General features: G+C 41.4%; 1 protein-coding gene across 1 annotated transcript in view; it reads right to left on the bottom strand.

Moving 5' to 3' along the window:
- The window catches only part of NPSR1 (neuropeptide S receptor 1), a 196,337-nt gene that overhangs the window by 48,451 nt on the left and 131,238 nt on the right, over positions 1-16,648 (bottom strand). Inside the window, exon 3 of the mRNA XM_084781551.1 lies at positions 8,226-8,329. Within this exon, the coding sequence (XP_084637677.1) occupies positions 8,226-8,329 (104 nt within the window). The remainder of the gene's footprint in view (positions 1-8,225; positions 8,330-16,648) is intronic.

The raw sequence follows: 16,648 nt of genomic DNA, 5'->3' as shown, positions 1-16,648 counted from the left end.
TTCATGTCTGATTTTCTTAATTTGGATTCTCTCCCTATGCCTTTTAGTTAGTTTGGGTAAGGGTTTGTCTATCTTGTTGATTTTCTCAAGGAACCTACTCTTGGTTTCATAGATTCTCTGTATTGTTCTCTTATTTCTATGTTGTTGACTTCAGCCCTGAGTTTGATTATTTCTTGCCCTCTATTCCTCTTTGGTGTGTTGCTTCCTTCTGTTCTAGAACTTTCAGGTTGCTAGTGTAGAATCTCTCCATTTTGTTTATGAAGATGCTTAGTGTTATAAACTTTACTCTTTGCACCATTTTCATTCTGTCCAATAAGTTTTGTATGTTGTGTCTTAATTTTCATTGAATTCTAGAAATTTTTAAATTTGTTTCTTTATGTCATCCTGTACCAGTGGCCACTGAGTAGAGAGCTATTGAGTTTCCATGAGTTTGTAGGCTTTCTGTTGTTGAGTTCCAGGCTTAATCCATGGTACTTCCCTTCTTTGGTTTTGCTGGTGTAAAATTATTTACTTCTTGAATGTTTTTGGTGTAGTTACTCTTATAGAGTTGGAGTTTTTGTTCTAGTATCCTCTGTAGGGCTGGGTTAATGAAAAGATATTGTTTAAATTTTGGTTTTGTCATGGAATAGCTTGTTTTCCCCATGTATGGTGGTTGAACATTTTGCTGGGTATAAAAGTCTGGGCTGGCATCTGTGATCTCTTAGGATCTGCAAAATATCTGTCCTGGCCCTTCTGGCTTTTAAAGTCTCTATTAAGAAGTCTGGTGTAATTCTAATAGGTTTGCCTTTATATATTACTTATCTCTTATCCCTTGTGGTTTTTAATAGTTTTTCTTTGCTCTATACATTTAATGTTTTAATTATTATATGCCAGGAAGATTTTAATTTTAGGCCCATATATTTGGTGTTTTGTAGGCTTCCTGTATACTTATAGGCATCTCTTTCTTTAGATTAGGGAAATTTTCTTTTATTATTTTGTTGAAGATATTTTCTGGGCCTTGGAACTGGGGATCTTCTCCTTCTTCTATTCTTAGGTTTGCTCTTTTTATGGTGTACCAAATTTCCTGGAAGCTTTGTGTTTGAAACTTTTTAGTTTTAGCATTTTCTTTGACTGATCTATCAATTTCTTGTATCATGTCTTCTATGCTTGAGACTCTCTCTTTCATCTCCAGTAGCCTGTTGATGATGTCTGTACTTCCCGTTCACTTTCCTAGGTTTTCCATCTCCACAGTTGCCTCAGACTGCATTTGCTTTACTGCTTCTATTTCCATTTTTGGGCTTGGACAGTCTTACTCATTTCTACCTCCCATTCGATTGTATTTTCCTGTATGTATTTAAAGGGTCTATTTAATTCCTTCACCTGTTTGATTGTATTTTTTGCATTTCTTTGAGATATTTGTTTTCCTCTTTTAAGGCTTCCATCATTTTCCTAACCTCAGATTTAAGATGATTTTTTTTTGTGTGTGCTTCAGGTGTGACAGTATCTCCAGGGCTTGTTGTAGTAGGATAGCTGGAGTCCTGTGGTAGGATAGTGGTATCCTATGGCCCTGGGTTTTGTTGCTTGTGTTCTTACACTGACCTCTAGACATCAGGTTGTCTCTGGTGTTAGCAGGTCTGGGTAGTCCATGATGGTAGGAGATCTCTAGGTGTGCTGGTAGAGCTGGTGGTCCAAGATGGCAGCAGTTGTCTGGCTTTCCTGGTGGCAGTAGGGTATACAGGGAGAGCTGATGAGCTCTGATGGCTGCTGGTCTCTGGGATTGCAGGTGAAGATGGGGCCTGGTAGTCCTTGGTGGCTGCTTTTCTCTGATGGTCACTGATGGGTATCTTTCTCTGCTGCTTCCCGATGGCTTCCAGTCTCTGGGGTTGCAGGTGGAGGTGTGGGCCAGAAAGGGGGCACATGCACAGGGAGCTGGGGTGTGAAATGGGGAGGGTCCTGGGCACATCTCACTGCAGCTGGTAGTCTCTGGCAGGCCGGGAGTTGGGAGAGGATTCTCACTTGTTGCTCCTTTATGGATGCTGGTCTCTGGGGTTGTAGGTGAATATGTGGCCCAAGAAGTAGCATGAGTCCAGGAGCTGGGGTACGGGGTGTGGGATGTGGGGTGTGGGGAGTGGGGTGTGGGGTGTAGGGTGTGGGGTGTAGGGTGTGGGAAGTGGGGTGTGGGGTATAGGGTGTGAGGAGTGGGGTGTGGAGGGCCCTTGTATTTACCTGAGGCCCGGCAGATCTACTCAGGAAAGCTGGTAGAGCTGTGAACCATAGGCTGGAATCTGAGATGGCAGGTGGAAGGTCTGAGGCTGGAACTCTGTGATATCTTCCCCTCTCTGGCACTTTGGAGGCAGCAGTGTGGCCACTTGCTCACTTGCTATTTTTGCTCTCCCAGTAGTTACTCAGACTTGTGCATGCTTGGCTCTATCATCTTGTAATCAGAGCCTGTGAGCACCTATTGCCCTGGAGGTCCACTTAGGGAGACAGGCAGAACTGTGGCTTGGAGGGTAGGGACAACCATGGGGATCTAGGACTCTATATCCCAAGGTCCCAGGAAGCCTCTCTGACCCAGGAAACAGCTGTTGGCAGCACTCAGAGGTCTGCAGCTGGGCTACACGCCTGGTCAGAAGTGAGTGTCCTATCTCCTTCTCTTCTCACTGATTTTTTAAAATTAATTTTGTATCTAGCCACTTTTATGAAGGTGTTTATCAGCTGTAGGAATTCTCTGGTAGAATTTTTGTGGTCACTTATATATACTATCATATCATCTGCAAATAGTGATATAATGACTTCTTCCTTTCCAATTTGTATCTCCTTGATCTCCTTTACTTGTCTTATTGCTCTAGCAAGAACTTCAGTACTATATTGAGGAGATATGAAGAGAGGGGGCAGTCTTGTCTTGTCCCCGATTTTAATGCAATTGCTTTGAGTGTCTCTCCATTTAATTTGATGATAGCTATTGGCTTGCTGTATATAGCCTTTACTATGTTTAGGTATGGGCCTTTTGTCATGACTTTATCAAGACTTTATCATGAAACTGTGCTGGATTTTGTAAAAGGCTTTTTATGCTTCTAATGAGATGATCGTGTGATTTTTTTTAACTTGGTTTATATGGTGGATTATATTGATGGATTTAAGGAACATGTATAGACTGGATCCCCTAAACACACACACACACACACACACACACACACACACACACACACACACACATTCTATGGGAAGTTGGATCTTAATATGGATCCCCTAGGAAGTTGAGCAGGTGCTGTATATGACATGGACTCTGTTGCCTCTTTTTGATCACTCTACCCTAACAGGGCTGCCCTGGTGGATGAAGATGAGCTCATTTTGATGTGACGTGATGTTCTAGGGTGGGTTGATGGGGGGCTCTCTTTTTCTGAGGACAAGGGGAAGGGTTGAAGGAGGAAGAGGGTGAGAGGAAGGAATCAGGAAGAGAGGAGGGAGGGGACAACTATTGAGATGTAAAGTAAATATACAAATTTGAAAAAAGAATTACCTAAATGAATTGCAGGATGCAGAACTCAAAAGATCACTCATAAATTTCATCAAAGAATTCAAGGAGTAAGAAGAATACACAAATAGTTCAACGAACTTACAGAGAATAGTAGTAAATGGATGAGTGACTCCAAGGAAAGCACAAATATACAGATGAACTAATTGAGATAGAGCATTCAGTATTTGAAAATTGAATTTAATAAAGAATAGAAATATCAAAGAGAATAGAAATGAAAATAGAATTGAAAAACCCAATAACTCAATTATTACTTCTGTTGAGTTCCTTTCTTCCTATTCCTGATTTTGTGAATACTTCAGACTGAGGAAAGTATTGAGTACAACCAAGAGACTCTAGAAAGAAAAGAAATGAAGCTATGACTACCGAAAAACTTAGTACAACTAAGGACACAAACAGCAAAACAAAATGTCTGAAATCAACACTTTTCAAGAATATTAATAGCTTTAACTCTCCAATCCTAAAACATAGACTAATTTAATGGGTTGAGGAAAAAAATCTGTCCCTATATTGACTACAAGAAACTAAACTTAACTTGAAAGATAGGTACAGCCTTAAGGTAAAAGGATAGAAAAAATATTCCAAGGAAATGGTACTAGGATGCAGGCAGGTATCACTAGTCTACTATCTAACAAAAATAGATCTCAAACTAAGAGTATCCAGAAGAAATAAAGATGGCCGCTTTGTTCTAATCAAGAGAAAACTATCTATTACAATCCAATCCTAAACCTGCACCCACCAACCTCTAGTAAATCCAATTTCATTAAAAAATGTAGTACTGGAATTAAAGACACAGATTAACACTAATCCACTAATAGCAAGTGATGTTAAACATGTATTTTAAGTGAGGCAGTGTGATAGATATAGCATTTTATCTCCTTGTTCAATATTAATCCATCAGCCGGGTGTGGTGGGGCACGCCTGTAATCCCAGCACTTGGGAGGCAGAGGCAGGCGGATCGCTGTGAGTTCGAGGCCAGCCTGGTCTACAAAGTGACTCCAGGACAGCCAAGGCTAACACAGAGAGACCTTGTCTCAAAAAAAAAAAAAACAAAAAAAAAACCCAAAACCAAAACAAAACAAACAAACAAAAATATCAATATTGATCCATCTATTGGACATCTTTATGAATATATATGTTTTGAAGTTGTGTCTTCTATTTGTGTGAGAAATGTGGTTGGAATTTTGCTTGGGTTACATTGCATCTGCAGATCATTTAAAACAGTTTTAGGAAAAAATTTCTTCTATTCTGTGGGTATTAATTGCCTTCCATTTACTTGTGTCTTATTTGAGTTTTTCTTTAACTCATTTAATTGTAGATTTATAATTTCTAGTTCATAAACCTGAAAATATTCCTCACTGTTTTATTATATTTTTTTGTATTTACTATAAGTAAAGTGGTTCTTATATTTTTGAATAGTTTTGTATGCAGAAATGCTCCATATTTTTGTTTTGGTTTTATGTTCTGCAAATTTGGGGCTTTATTTATTACTTCCAACTTCTTAGCATGTTCCTTAGATGCATTTTTGCTTCTGCATCTCTAATTTGGAAGTTTTTATTTCTTTCTGTTGGCAGTATTTCCAGCTGAGTAGAAGCAGCAAGGCTGACATCCATCTCTATTGATAAAGTTTAGAGGAGGAGCATTGCATTGTCGCCACTGTTGAGTGTGGTGTTAGCCATGGCCCTGCTATATATGACACTACGTTGTGTTCTTTTCTTCCTATTCCTAATTTTTTGAGCAGTTTTTAGTCACGAAAAGATACCAGACAACATCAGATGTCTCAGTCAAGGGCAACAGCTTTGGGCCATCCCCATTTCTTTCTGACGATTGCACAGTTGAGGGCATGCGTTTACCTTCTAGAGTCTTAGGAATTTGTCAGAGGTTTTCAAAGCTCCTATAAGTGTGTTATTACCCAGCTTATGCTTTAAAAATGGTTTCATTTACTCTTTTCTTTAATAGTTATTTCATAACTAAGGCTTCCATGAAGTTAATCAATTTCCTGTAATTATTTTCCTCTGTATACCCAAAGGAAAAAGGCTTACAAAAAAAAGTTCAGAGCAAGATAAAATATAGACAGTTTTGCAAGTCCAGTTTTCCAAAGGACTGCCAGACACTTTGAATGATGACAACTCTCTGGGAAGAAGCATTGAAAGGCTCTACCCAGATCTGTTCTCTCCGTGGCTGGTAGGATTTTTGCTTTTACTGTGAAGGAAAGCTGTTAATTTTCAAGCCTACCACAGAGACAGCCACGGCAGGAATGCAATAATGAAGGCTAGGCCACCACGAAGCCCCCTCTCCCTCCTGTCAGCTGGCCTCGTTCATCAGTGCTCCTTTTTGTTGCAAACCTTTTGTTAATTCCCAGAAACCTACAAACTTTATTCCAGCGACTTTCTAACATCTTGCTGCTATCATAGGAGAAGAGTCATTGATGTTTTCCTGCCAATCACATATACTACTATTTTGGTATTTGTTACAAATATAACCGGAAGGAATGTTACTAATATGGATATTTATTGGTCACAGTTTAAAGTTCGTAAATATGAAAAAAAGCATGGTTTATACTTGAGCTTTTGGAAAACGTGATGGTATATGCAGTGGCCAACCTCCAACAGGTCTGATGTAAACTTTATCTCTTGCTTTTAGTCTCTCCCATGGCTAGTGAGCAACTGTGTAGAGGCCCATTGGAGAGAAAGTGAGCATTCTGCTCAGACCACACATCAGCCACCAGTAACTTGAAAAAAATTATCTGGTCCCAGATCTGCCCTCCAAAGGCCGAATGCTATGAATCACATAATGGAATTTTGTGGTTAGCTTCTATTTAGGCCAAGCAACTTATTCCTGAATTTTTGAAAAATAAACACTGTAGTGGATGTAACCATGTTTTGGTTTTGATCCCAAGTGTGGGATGGGAAACAGACTTGTGAGAGAACAAGTGATGTTTATCTACTAGAAGAGGAACCACTTCTTTCAGGGGCTTGGCCTTTGCTAGCTGAAAAACATCCAGTATGGACTCTGAGAGGCTGAGACTTTTGGTTTTAGTGTCATTTCCTATTGTTTGGCTGTTCATCACTCCACTTTGAGATGCTCCTAGAGAGAACTGCTCCAAAGAATGCTTTGAGGTTCTGGGTTCCAGGTTACTGGGGTTGCAGTCATCTTTGCTGAATTGCTGGTTTGCTGTTTAACTGGTCTGTTAGAATCCTGCTGACTATGCCAGTGGAATTGCTCCCGGGGAACTGAGTCTAAGAAGGTCTACTTCTCCTGTTCCCATTAACCTCTCTTCTCTCCTATCTAGGGTAGGTGGGCTGGAAGGGAAGCATAAGTGTTGAAGAACCCCAAATAAAGTAAGTTTGAAAGGTTGAATGGATTTATCCATGAAAGGGTGAATACGTATTGTTTTAGCAACTAAGTCTTACTTGAGCAATCCATTACTTAAATAATGGAATAATTAAAATCAACTCTCTACACAAATGTATTCTCAACAAGAAGGTATAAGACATTTGTCCTGTAAGTGTTGCATATTAATGCCTGCACCCCTAGCATTCTCAAGGGATTTGTAACAAATTCACTTTAAGAAAATATCATCCCTCTGCAATGACTCCTTTTAAAGTTATATTCAGAGCATAAGGAATATTAACATCACAGCTACTCTTATTTGTTTTCCAACAAAGAAACAAATGTTACCAAGACCTGAAGGTAATAAAATGAATGGATCCATAATCTTATTTCTGAATATGAATAAAGATATTCTGAAATCACTAACAAGTGGACCTAAGGAGGGCAATGCTTTTCAGATGCGCTGCTGTACATTTGTAAAGCTACAATAATTTAGACTAGAAAAACTTCAGGAGAAGAGAACTGCATTAATGGGGAGTAACTGTAAGACTTCAGAGAGCAGCGTCTGTCATAGAGCCTGCTGCTCACTGATTGGCTAGGCTGATTGGCCAATGAGCATCAGGGGATGGGAGGCCTCTGTCTAGCTACTGCTGAGGTCACAGATGCACACGACCTTGCTCAGCTTTTATGTGGATGTTGGGGATACAAGCTCAGCTCCTTATGAGGGTACTGCAAGCACTTTACCCACAATGCCTCCTCCTCAGCCCTCTTCAAATCATCATCTGTTCTATTATAAATCACATATGTGTATTATTCACATATATATATAGCCTATAGTAAAGCATACCAACAGGCCCTGTGTAAAAGATTTAAAAGTAGACCTTAGCAAGGGTGAAGACATAATAAAGTACCCAGTTATAAAATAACCAAAGGATAAGGAGTTCGAATGCCAATAGATATTTAAGAAAGTGAGTTTATGTGGTAAACAGGTGGCTAATGTTTACTATCGAGCTACTTGTTAACATTTTTCTAGAAGTAGAGACTTAAAGGGTGAAAAAGCAAGTAGTGAGAAAACTTTTGTCCATTATTAGCTATAACATGTCAAAAGTGTTACTACTTACCACCATTTTAACTCAGTGCAGTCTTTTGTTATTTGCTTAGCTGTTGCTTTATTTGTAGTATTATTTGCATATGCATTATTAGTAGCAAAAGAAATGCCCATTTTTAGAAATTATAGAACACGTGCTTGTCCTTTCACCTAGGAAGAAGGGAGTGGCTGTTTTCACAGGGACAAAGGTTTAGTAGTCATTTCCCTGTTATTCCCAGAGCTAATGGGGCTTCCATGCGGCTCATCATGCTGCAGAGATGATTTCCATACCTGCAAGTAGCGCACGACTCTGCAGACCAGGTCAGGGGCCATGAAGTCGCCGGTGAATCGCCAAATGATGTCTGTCAGGATGTTTATGAGGCCTGTGAAGGAGTCTAACAAAGACATGATATTTAGTTGCAATCTCTCCAAAATTTATGGATACACTGCAGTGAAAAACAAAGCCATGGGTCGGGGGGTCAGCTTTATTTTCTCTTAGCTTAGCAGATGGCTGGAGGAATAGTGAGGCATAGCAGATTGTTGTCTTTAAATATCAGAGTTTGTTTTCATCTAGAGAGGATTTCAGCTATGACTGAGGAAGAATCCATGGTCCCAGGAGAGAGGATGTTCTACTAAAGCGAGTACTGGGAGGCGACTCAAAAGAAAACGCAACTGAAGACAGCAAATGCTTATGAAATGCTTACATAACTCATCTCTGTGTGCACAGGGCGGACCAGGATCTTTTTGTCTGTCTACTGGGGTGAAAACAGACTACTGTAAGTTTTGAATCTTGGTTTGTCTCAATTAATACTTTGTTTTTAATTAAAATTTATTTTTTGAGGGTTTCATACATAAACACTGGATTTAAATAATTTCCCCTCTCCTCTTTCCAACTCCCCTGCCAAATTTATGACCTCTTTTTAATTTTTATCTTATACATATGCACAAGCATGCATCTTTGTGGGCATGTGAGTGTGCATGCGCATACACGCGCGAACACACACACACACACACAGAGACACACACTACTGAGTTCATTTAGTGTTGTTTAGATATATAAATTACACTTGAGAAACTATCAGGGGGTCTCATCCCTAGAAAAATCTTTTTCTCTTTCACTCAGTAGCCATTTATTGCTTTAGTTTGTATAATTGATATAGTTGTAGAATTAATATGGCTTCCCAATGACAAATTACTCCACACACTTAGAGACTGGTTAAGACAAAGATCTTTACTAATAGTGTGCATCAGCTCTGGCTAATGTTCAGAGGAGCTGGTCTTATACAGAAAGTGCTACCAGCTTATACAGGCCTTAGCCTCACTCATTCCACCACGCTGTTACCCTTAAGTCTCTTTCCGGTCCACGTTTGTCTGTCTATACAATTTAAGCAGAGACTGCATGTCTGGCCACTTGAACAGATGGGAGATTTACACAGAAAAGTATTTCCATAATTATGTGAGTGTACCTGAATTGCTCCTTTTCAAATAGTTGTTACCCAGGTTCATCTCGCTCCCCTGACAGAGTGATACCTTGTCTGATAAGAGCACAGGAGACTTAACCGGAGACAAAGACTTAAAGGCTGCTGTGACCCTGAGCTGTTGCTGTCCCTTTGTGTAGACGTTAGAGTTGTATTTGATGTAGGGATGAACCCAATGACTAGCAGTTAAGTCAGGGCTGTGTCTTCTTGTTACAGGAACGGAGCCTAATTGGAAGTCAGGCTTGGTGAATAAACAGTTGCAGAAACTTTCTCAGCGATACTACGCTTCAGTTGTTGCTCAGAATATTCTTTCTTCCACTTTCTGACAAGAGTGGCTATTCCATAGTTATCTTTCATGACTACTGGAGGAAACACTCCTTTAGCTAAATTCCCTGTGTATTTTAATGTTTTTATGCAAGTTTATGAGTAAATCTTTTAAGGCATAAATTTTACTACTTTGAGTTTTCCTGGGTCAATAGTTGTTCATCTAAGGGGGATGAAATGCTTTTTGTACTTTTGTGACTTAAACCTAGGACCTCATAAGTGCTAGGAATGTGTCGCACTGAGCTACCTTTAGGCCTGTTTATTTTTTATTAAAATATACTAGCTGTTTAAAAAATGGGTCTCATCATTTTATTTTCAGACTTGCATATACCATTTTAATAATATTCATACCTGTTCTATGCTGTCACATCTCTCTCTGAAATTTATTTACATTTTAAAATTTCTCATTTAACTCACTATTTTATTTTCATACCACCCATCAAATATAGACTCAATATATGAGAAAAATTTATTTGTCTTTCTGGGTCTGGCTTATTTTACTTCACAGGACTATTTCTAGATCCATATATATTTCTATAAATGATATTTTAGGTTTTTATGGATGAATTTATACTGGTATATATAACGTGTATTTGCACCACACTGTAAAAATTAATTTCACCATTGGTTGCCACCTAGGCTGATGCTGTACTAACTTTGATTCGTTTAGTTATATAGTTGGGGCTGGCAAAACAGGGTTATGCGATTGTGTGTGTGTGTGTGTGTGTGTGTGTGTGTGTGTGTGTGTGTTCTAGTTTTATTTTAATTGTGATAAAATATCCTGACAAAGAACAATTTAGTGGAGGAAGAAGGGTTGATTTGGCTTTAATTCCAAGTTATAGCTCATCTCTTAGGGGAAACCAAGGTGGACATTCATGCAGCCAGTCTAGCCGAATCTCTAGGCAAGAGAGAAGAGAACGGGCGGGTGTCTGCTTTCCTGCAGCTTCCACTTAGCCTGCACTCTCCATCCTTATACAGAGCCTCGCCTGTGGAAAGGGTCCACCCACATTCAGGGCAGATCTTCTCACACCAATGAACAATCAATACAGCACTCCCTGGGTGGATGTTCTCGATCCGCTGAGATCTAGACCCGGCTCACTTAGGTCCCTTATCAGGTGACACCAGCTTATGGCAAGATGACCTTTAAATCAGTTCTCACATTCGCACATTTAGCTTTGTTGAGGAACCTCCAAACCGATTTCCAATGGGGCTGGAACTAATTTATATTCCTACCAAAGTGTCTAAGGGGCCCCTTTTCTTTGAATCTTGGCAGCATTTATTCTCTTTTAGTCTTTCTTTCTTTAACCAATTAATTTTGTTATTTGACAATTTTATACTCGTGTGTGGCACTTTGGTTATGGCCCCCTGTCCCCTGAACTGCCTCTGATCCACCTTCCATTCCAGTCTCATGACTTTTGGTTGTGTTCTGCGACCCATTTAGTTTAACCAGGATAATGTGCATTTCAATTGCATTGACACCATCTATTGGATCCTGGCTGGGACATCAGTGGGTATATGACAGACGCAATGAGTTCCTCTTTCCTTGAATTTAACAATAATAAATAGTTCAGTAAATAGTGTGTGTATGAGGGGCTAGAAACTCTTGAGTTCCTCCTCCATCCATGCCAGACTTTTGATTGGCTCATTCTTCTTACAACACAGTACAGACATCCCTGGTTGCTGTGATATTGTGATTGCAATGGCTTTGTCTTACCCTGAAAATATTACGTCTCAGCCTTTCTTCTTATTTTTTTTTCATTTTACATTCTTTCCAACCCCTCTTCTGCAATGTTCCCTGAGCCATAGAGAGGGTGGTATAAATATCTTTTTTTTTTAAGGGCTGAGCACGCATTCATTACTTATACTCAGCACTGTGTGCAACCAACACTCTTTTTGTTTGTTTGTTTTCTTTTCTTTTTCTCTCATACATTGATTGCATCCTGACTCCAGTTCCTCCTCTCTACATTCCTCCCAGTCCCTCTTTCACCTCTCCTATTCCCCAGATCCCCCCCACTCCATTCTCCTCAAAAAAAAAAAAAAAAGGCCAGGCCTCCCAGGGATATGTACCAAACATGGCCTAACACGATCCAATAAGACTAGCCATAAACCCTCATAGCAAGGCTGGATGAGTTGAGGCAACCCAGTAGAAAGAAACAGGTCCCAAGCACAGGCAAAAGAGTCAGAGACACCCCTCCCCCCTACACACATGCACTCCCATTGTTGGGAGTCCCTCAAGAACAACAAGCTACACACCATAAGGTCTATACAGAGGACTTAGCTCAGACCCATGGAGATTCCGTGTTTGTCACTTTAATTTCTGTGAGCCCCTGTGGGCCCTGCTCAGTGGCTCTGTGGGCTATGTTCTGCTGGTGTCCTTCACCCCTCTGGCTCCTACAATCCTTCCTCCTCCACCCCCTTCTGTGGAGTTCCCCTGGCTCCCCTAGTGCTTGGTTGTGGGCCTCTGCACCTGTTCACATCAGTTTCTGAGTGACACCCCACTGATGACAATTGGGCCGGGCACCTGTCTATGAATATAGCAGGATATCATTAGGACTGGCTCTATCCTGGGTCTCTGGGATGTTCTGTTTCCAGTTCTTGGCCATCCAGGCAGTGTCAGGCACCGGGCTCACCTCTCATTGGGTGGGCCTCAGGTTGGACCAGTCAGTGGTTAGCCACTCCCACAAATTCTGCTCCAGCATCACCCCAGCACATCTTGCGGGCAGCACAGATTTGTAGGCTGAAGGCTTTGTGGCTAGGTTGATATTTCAGTCCTACCTCTAGGAGCCTTGCCTGCAACCATGAATTTTTTGTGTCTATGACTGTTCACTGGAAAGACAGGCTTTTCTGATTAAGAGTAAACGTTATCTGTGGGTATAAATGTAAATATTCAGAAGACAGCTTGACGTCATGTCAATCTAGCTGAACACCGCTATTCGATTCTTCCCAGAGTCCATGGCTCCCCTCATATGGGTTATTGGCCAGGTTTGTTTCTAGTTCCTCAAATCCAGTAAGAGAGCAATTTGTTACCCCTATAACTGCAGGGCTGCTATTACACAAGTGGGCAGACTGGTCTTACAACTCAAAAGCTTAACAGCTGAGTAAGGCAATTGAAAGCATTTCTACCTCCAGCCCCCATCCCCAGAAACCTGGATAGCACCTTCTGGGAATATAAAGGTGCAAGTCAGTGGGAAGGAAGACAATTCTGGCTCAGGTTTAGGTTGTTTTCTCTGTATTACAAACCCGAGGTGGGCAGTGTCTTATCAGCTAGTTTGGCGGGGAACCGAAAGTCACGCCCAGGAGATGGAGAGATGGTTCATGCCTTCAGAGCACTTGCTTCTCTTGCAGAGGAGCCAGTCTCAGTGCAAGTACACACAAGGTGGCTGGCTCATAGCTGGTTGCAATTCCAGTTCCATGAGGGTAGGGCACCCTCCCCTTAACTCTATGAGCACTAGGCACACTCAGTGTACATATACACAAGTGCAACACACTTACACACATCAATAAATAGTCTTTTAAAAGGAAAGAGCTTTGTAGTCTTTGTGGGGGATTTTGAGGCTTCCCTGGCCAATGACTCAAAACATGGCTTTGGTTTAATAACTGCTGCTTTTGGGAACAGCTTTTCCCAGATATAGTATTTATCCTTGTTCAGTTTATTTTTGCTTCACATTTTATTTTATTTTTTTACATTTTTGTTTGTTTTCTTGATGATAGTCTTTCTGATTGGGAATATGGAATCTTAAAGTTCTTCTTCTTCTTCTTCTTCTTCTTCTTCTTCTTCTTCTTCTTCTTCTTCTTCTTCTTCTTCTTCCTCTTCTTCTTCTTCTTCTTCTTCTTCTTCTTCTTCTTCTTCTTCTTTTTAAGAACCATTTCTTGAAAGCAAGTAGTTACTCTGTATCAAATTGCTACTGGGCACGGTTTGTCCTGCAAGAGCAGCTGTCAGTGGTGTAACTATCTAAGGGCCGTGCTTACCTTCCCTGACCCTTGACCTTGACTTTGCTAACCCCTGAGCTGCATCAGCACCACCCACTGACACTTTCATATCTCTTGAGCATGTGGAAACCCACATAACATGGTAAGTGCTAAGAGACATCATAGCGCAGGGAATGTATAACTGGGCTCATGAACACAGAACTCAAGGTTTGTATCATGCACCTCCATAGTGAGGAGCAACCATCCTTGAGGAGTTCTAGTGTGGACTACTGAAGCTACACACGGAGTGTAGACTAAAAAGGGTTCCCTCATAGGGCCAGATAATAACCTTTAGCATGCAGCTCATATGACCAGGTGCCTCTTTCTGTCATTGTCTCCCTTACAGGAAGCTCACAAAGATCTTAGAACCGAGAGCTAGAGAGGGAGGAATGGCTTCCATTAACGTCCCTCCCAGTGGTCCGACTGAGAGTCTTCAAGTCTTATGTCTGTCTCTCTGTCTGCCATTATGTTTCTCTTCAGGTAACATTAAGAAGTGTCAAAGGAAAAAAAAAGTGTCAAAGGCAAATACTCTGGGACTACAAGAAAACTGTTGAAGTCTGGGGGAAAATAAACCCTGTAGCAATTCTGGAGCACGAGAGACATCCTTTTTCCTTCCTTCCCTCTTCGTTTCTATTTTTCCCTTGTGGGGCTCATGGACCGTGCCTCCAGGGGAATTGGCATGGAACTAGAGAGATGGAGAATGTTCAAACTCTGGAAATTTAAAACTTAAGGTTTAAAATTTCATCCTGAGACTGGAAGGTGTGGAGCAACGCTCTCTCCCTGCTTCTGTGCCTGCCTCAGGGGCAGGTGACACAACCACAAGATAGTTACAGGTAGCCAGTCACATGAGTTTGTCACTTGTTATTTTTCCCCCATGTAAATAGGGCATTGTCAGCATCTTAGTTCCAACCAATCAGACACATCCATCCTCAAAGCCCCTCCCCACTGCCCAAGGTTTATACATGTTTGTTTCACATGAAATAAGGCACAAGTGAGCACCCTCTACTTCAGTGAATGTCTGAGACTGGTTGTATATTCTCAGCTGTAACATTGGGGGAAAGAAAGGCTCCCCTTCTCCCTGACTTGATGCCAGCCAGGCCATCACCATGGGACCTTCATGGCCACTGGAAAAGCTTGTCTGGTCGCTGTGGGCATCTGCTGCCCGTCGACATCTCAGACCACTGCTGCAGTCTTTCACACTGCACTGCTCCACTCTCCACAGTGCCCATCTGAGGCAGCGAGTTGTCATCTGTTTCCAAAGCAGCCGTTCTGTTCGCCTGAGCCAAGTCAGGCTTCTGCCACCACCTGATGAGGTGCTGGTGAGCTACGGTCACCCGTACGGTTTAGCCAAAGAGTTATAACTTCTGTTCCCAGAACAACAGTTCTATTTGCCCTAATCAGGTCAGGCTTCTGCCGCCGTCTGGTCTTGGCATATAAGATATGTAACCCTTTGTTGTAGAAAAATCTTTTTCTCCCACATCTCTGGGGGGACCTGAAATCTAACGGCAGGACATCATTCTGGCTCTGCCCTTTCCTGCCTGGGGTCTGACATTCCTGAAGGAAGCAGAACTTGGGATCCTGTGCTTCATCTTTTTCTGCCCAGAGACAAATGATGCACACTTCCTGCCCTTAGTGCTCAGTGGCCTTCCGGGAAATGCAGAACCACATCTCCTCCTTTCCTCCCTCCCTCTCTCCCTCCCTCCCTCTGTCCTTCCCTCTTTCTCTCCCTCCTTCCCTCCCTCCTTCTGTTCCTTCCTATGTGTGTGTGTGCATGTGTGTTGACTGTTACATGAATGTGTAGTAAGTGTACACATGTGTGCAGATGCATATGTCCACAGAAGCCAGAGGAGGACATCAGGTGTCCTTAATCACTCTCCACTTTATATCCTTGAGAAAGGTCTCTAATTAAATATATTAAGCTCGCCATTTTTTCAGCTACAGTGGCTAACCAGACAGCTCCAAGAATCCCCTTGTCTCTCTTCCACATGATGCTGGGGATACATAGCCACATCTAACTGTTTATATGGGTTCTGAAGTACAAACTAAGGTCCTCATGTTTGCTCAGCAAGTGGATTTACCCACTGAGCCATCTGCCCTTGAGATTACTCTATGAGAACAGTTATTACTGATCAGGACAGGCTTATGAAGAGTCTGAGAATTGTGGTCTGTAAACAATCAAACAGGACCCAAAATGAGCTTCTCCTGGGAGGAATGGATGGACTGGATGATTTGAATGGATAGCAGATTTATTTGGATAGTCTCCGTTGGTTTACTTTTCCCTTAATTGAAAAATAATGGGGAAAATACTGATGCTTCTGTAGATCTAAGTGGCTATGAACAATTATAGTGTATTCTGGTAAAATCTGTTTCTCCCTCGAGCTTAATCTTAAATAAGCATATTTCTGGTATTGCAGTAGCCGTGGAACTCTGCCATAGCATTTGTTAGTTGTTATTAAGCAAATGATACTAGCACTGATCACTAAAAGGCTATTCAGTTACCTTACTAATTGAGTGCACTGCAAATAAAATGTTCCTAAAGGGTAATTAATAGGACCTTGGGAACAAAGGGTACACTTTTCAAGGCCTAATCATGTGTATGGATTGCCCCTATTTCCTTCAATTCATAACAAAAAAGGTACGAGCAAGTAGTGATGTGAAGAAAACCACAGCAGGATGCACTGGGCATTTTTGCTTCTTTGCGGGCATCCTCTAAATGTGACTGTGGGTTCTAATACCAAGCACAAATACGGGTAGAGTGGAGGGAAATAGAGAGCGATGCCCCAGTGTGGTCAAAGCCAATGTACAAGAAGGGCCATATATGTAAAAGATCATGAGGGATGGTGCTTCTGAGTAAGGAAAAGGGTGACAAAGTGGTGGAAGTGAGAAATGACACAGCATCTATAAATAGAACAGTTTGCTGTTTCTACAGCTTTAAATAGGAGT

Source organism: Acomys minous, assembly GCF_964271855.1.
Source record: "Acomys minous genome assembly, chromosome: 5".
Classification (NCBI taxonomy): Eukaryota; Metazoa; Chordata; class Mammalia; order Rodentia; family Muridae; genus Acomys; species Acomys minous.
The sequence above is the reverse complement of the archived record's forward strand: the minus strand, read 5'-3'. Positions and strand labels throughout refer to the sequence as shown.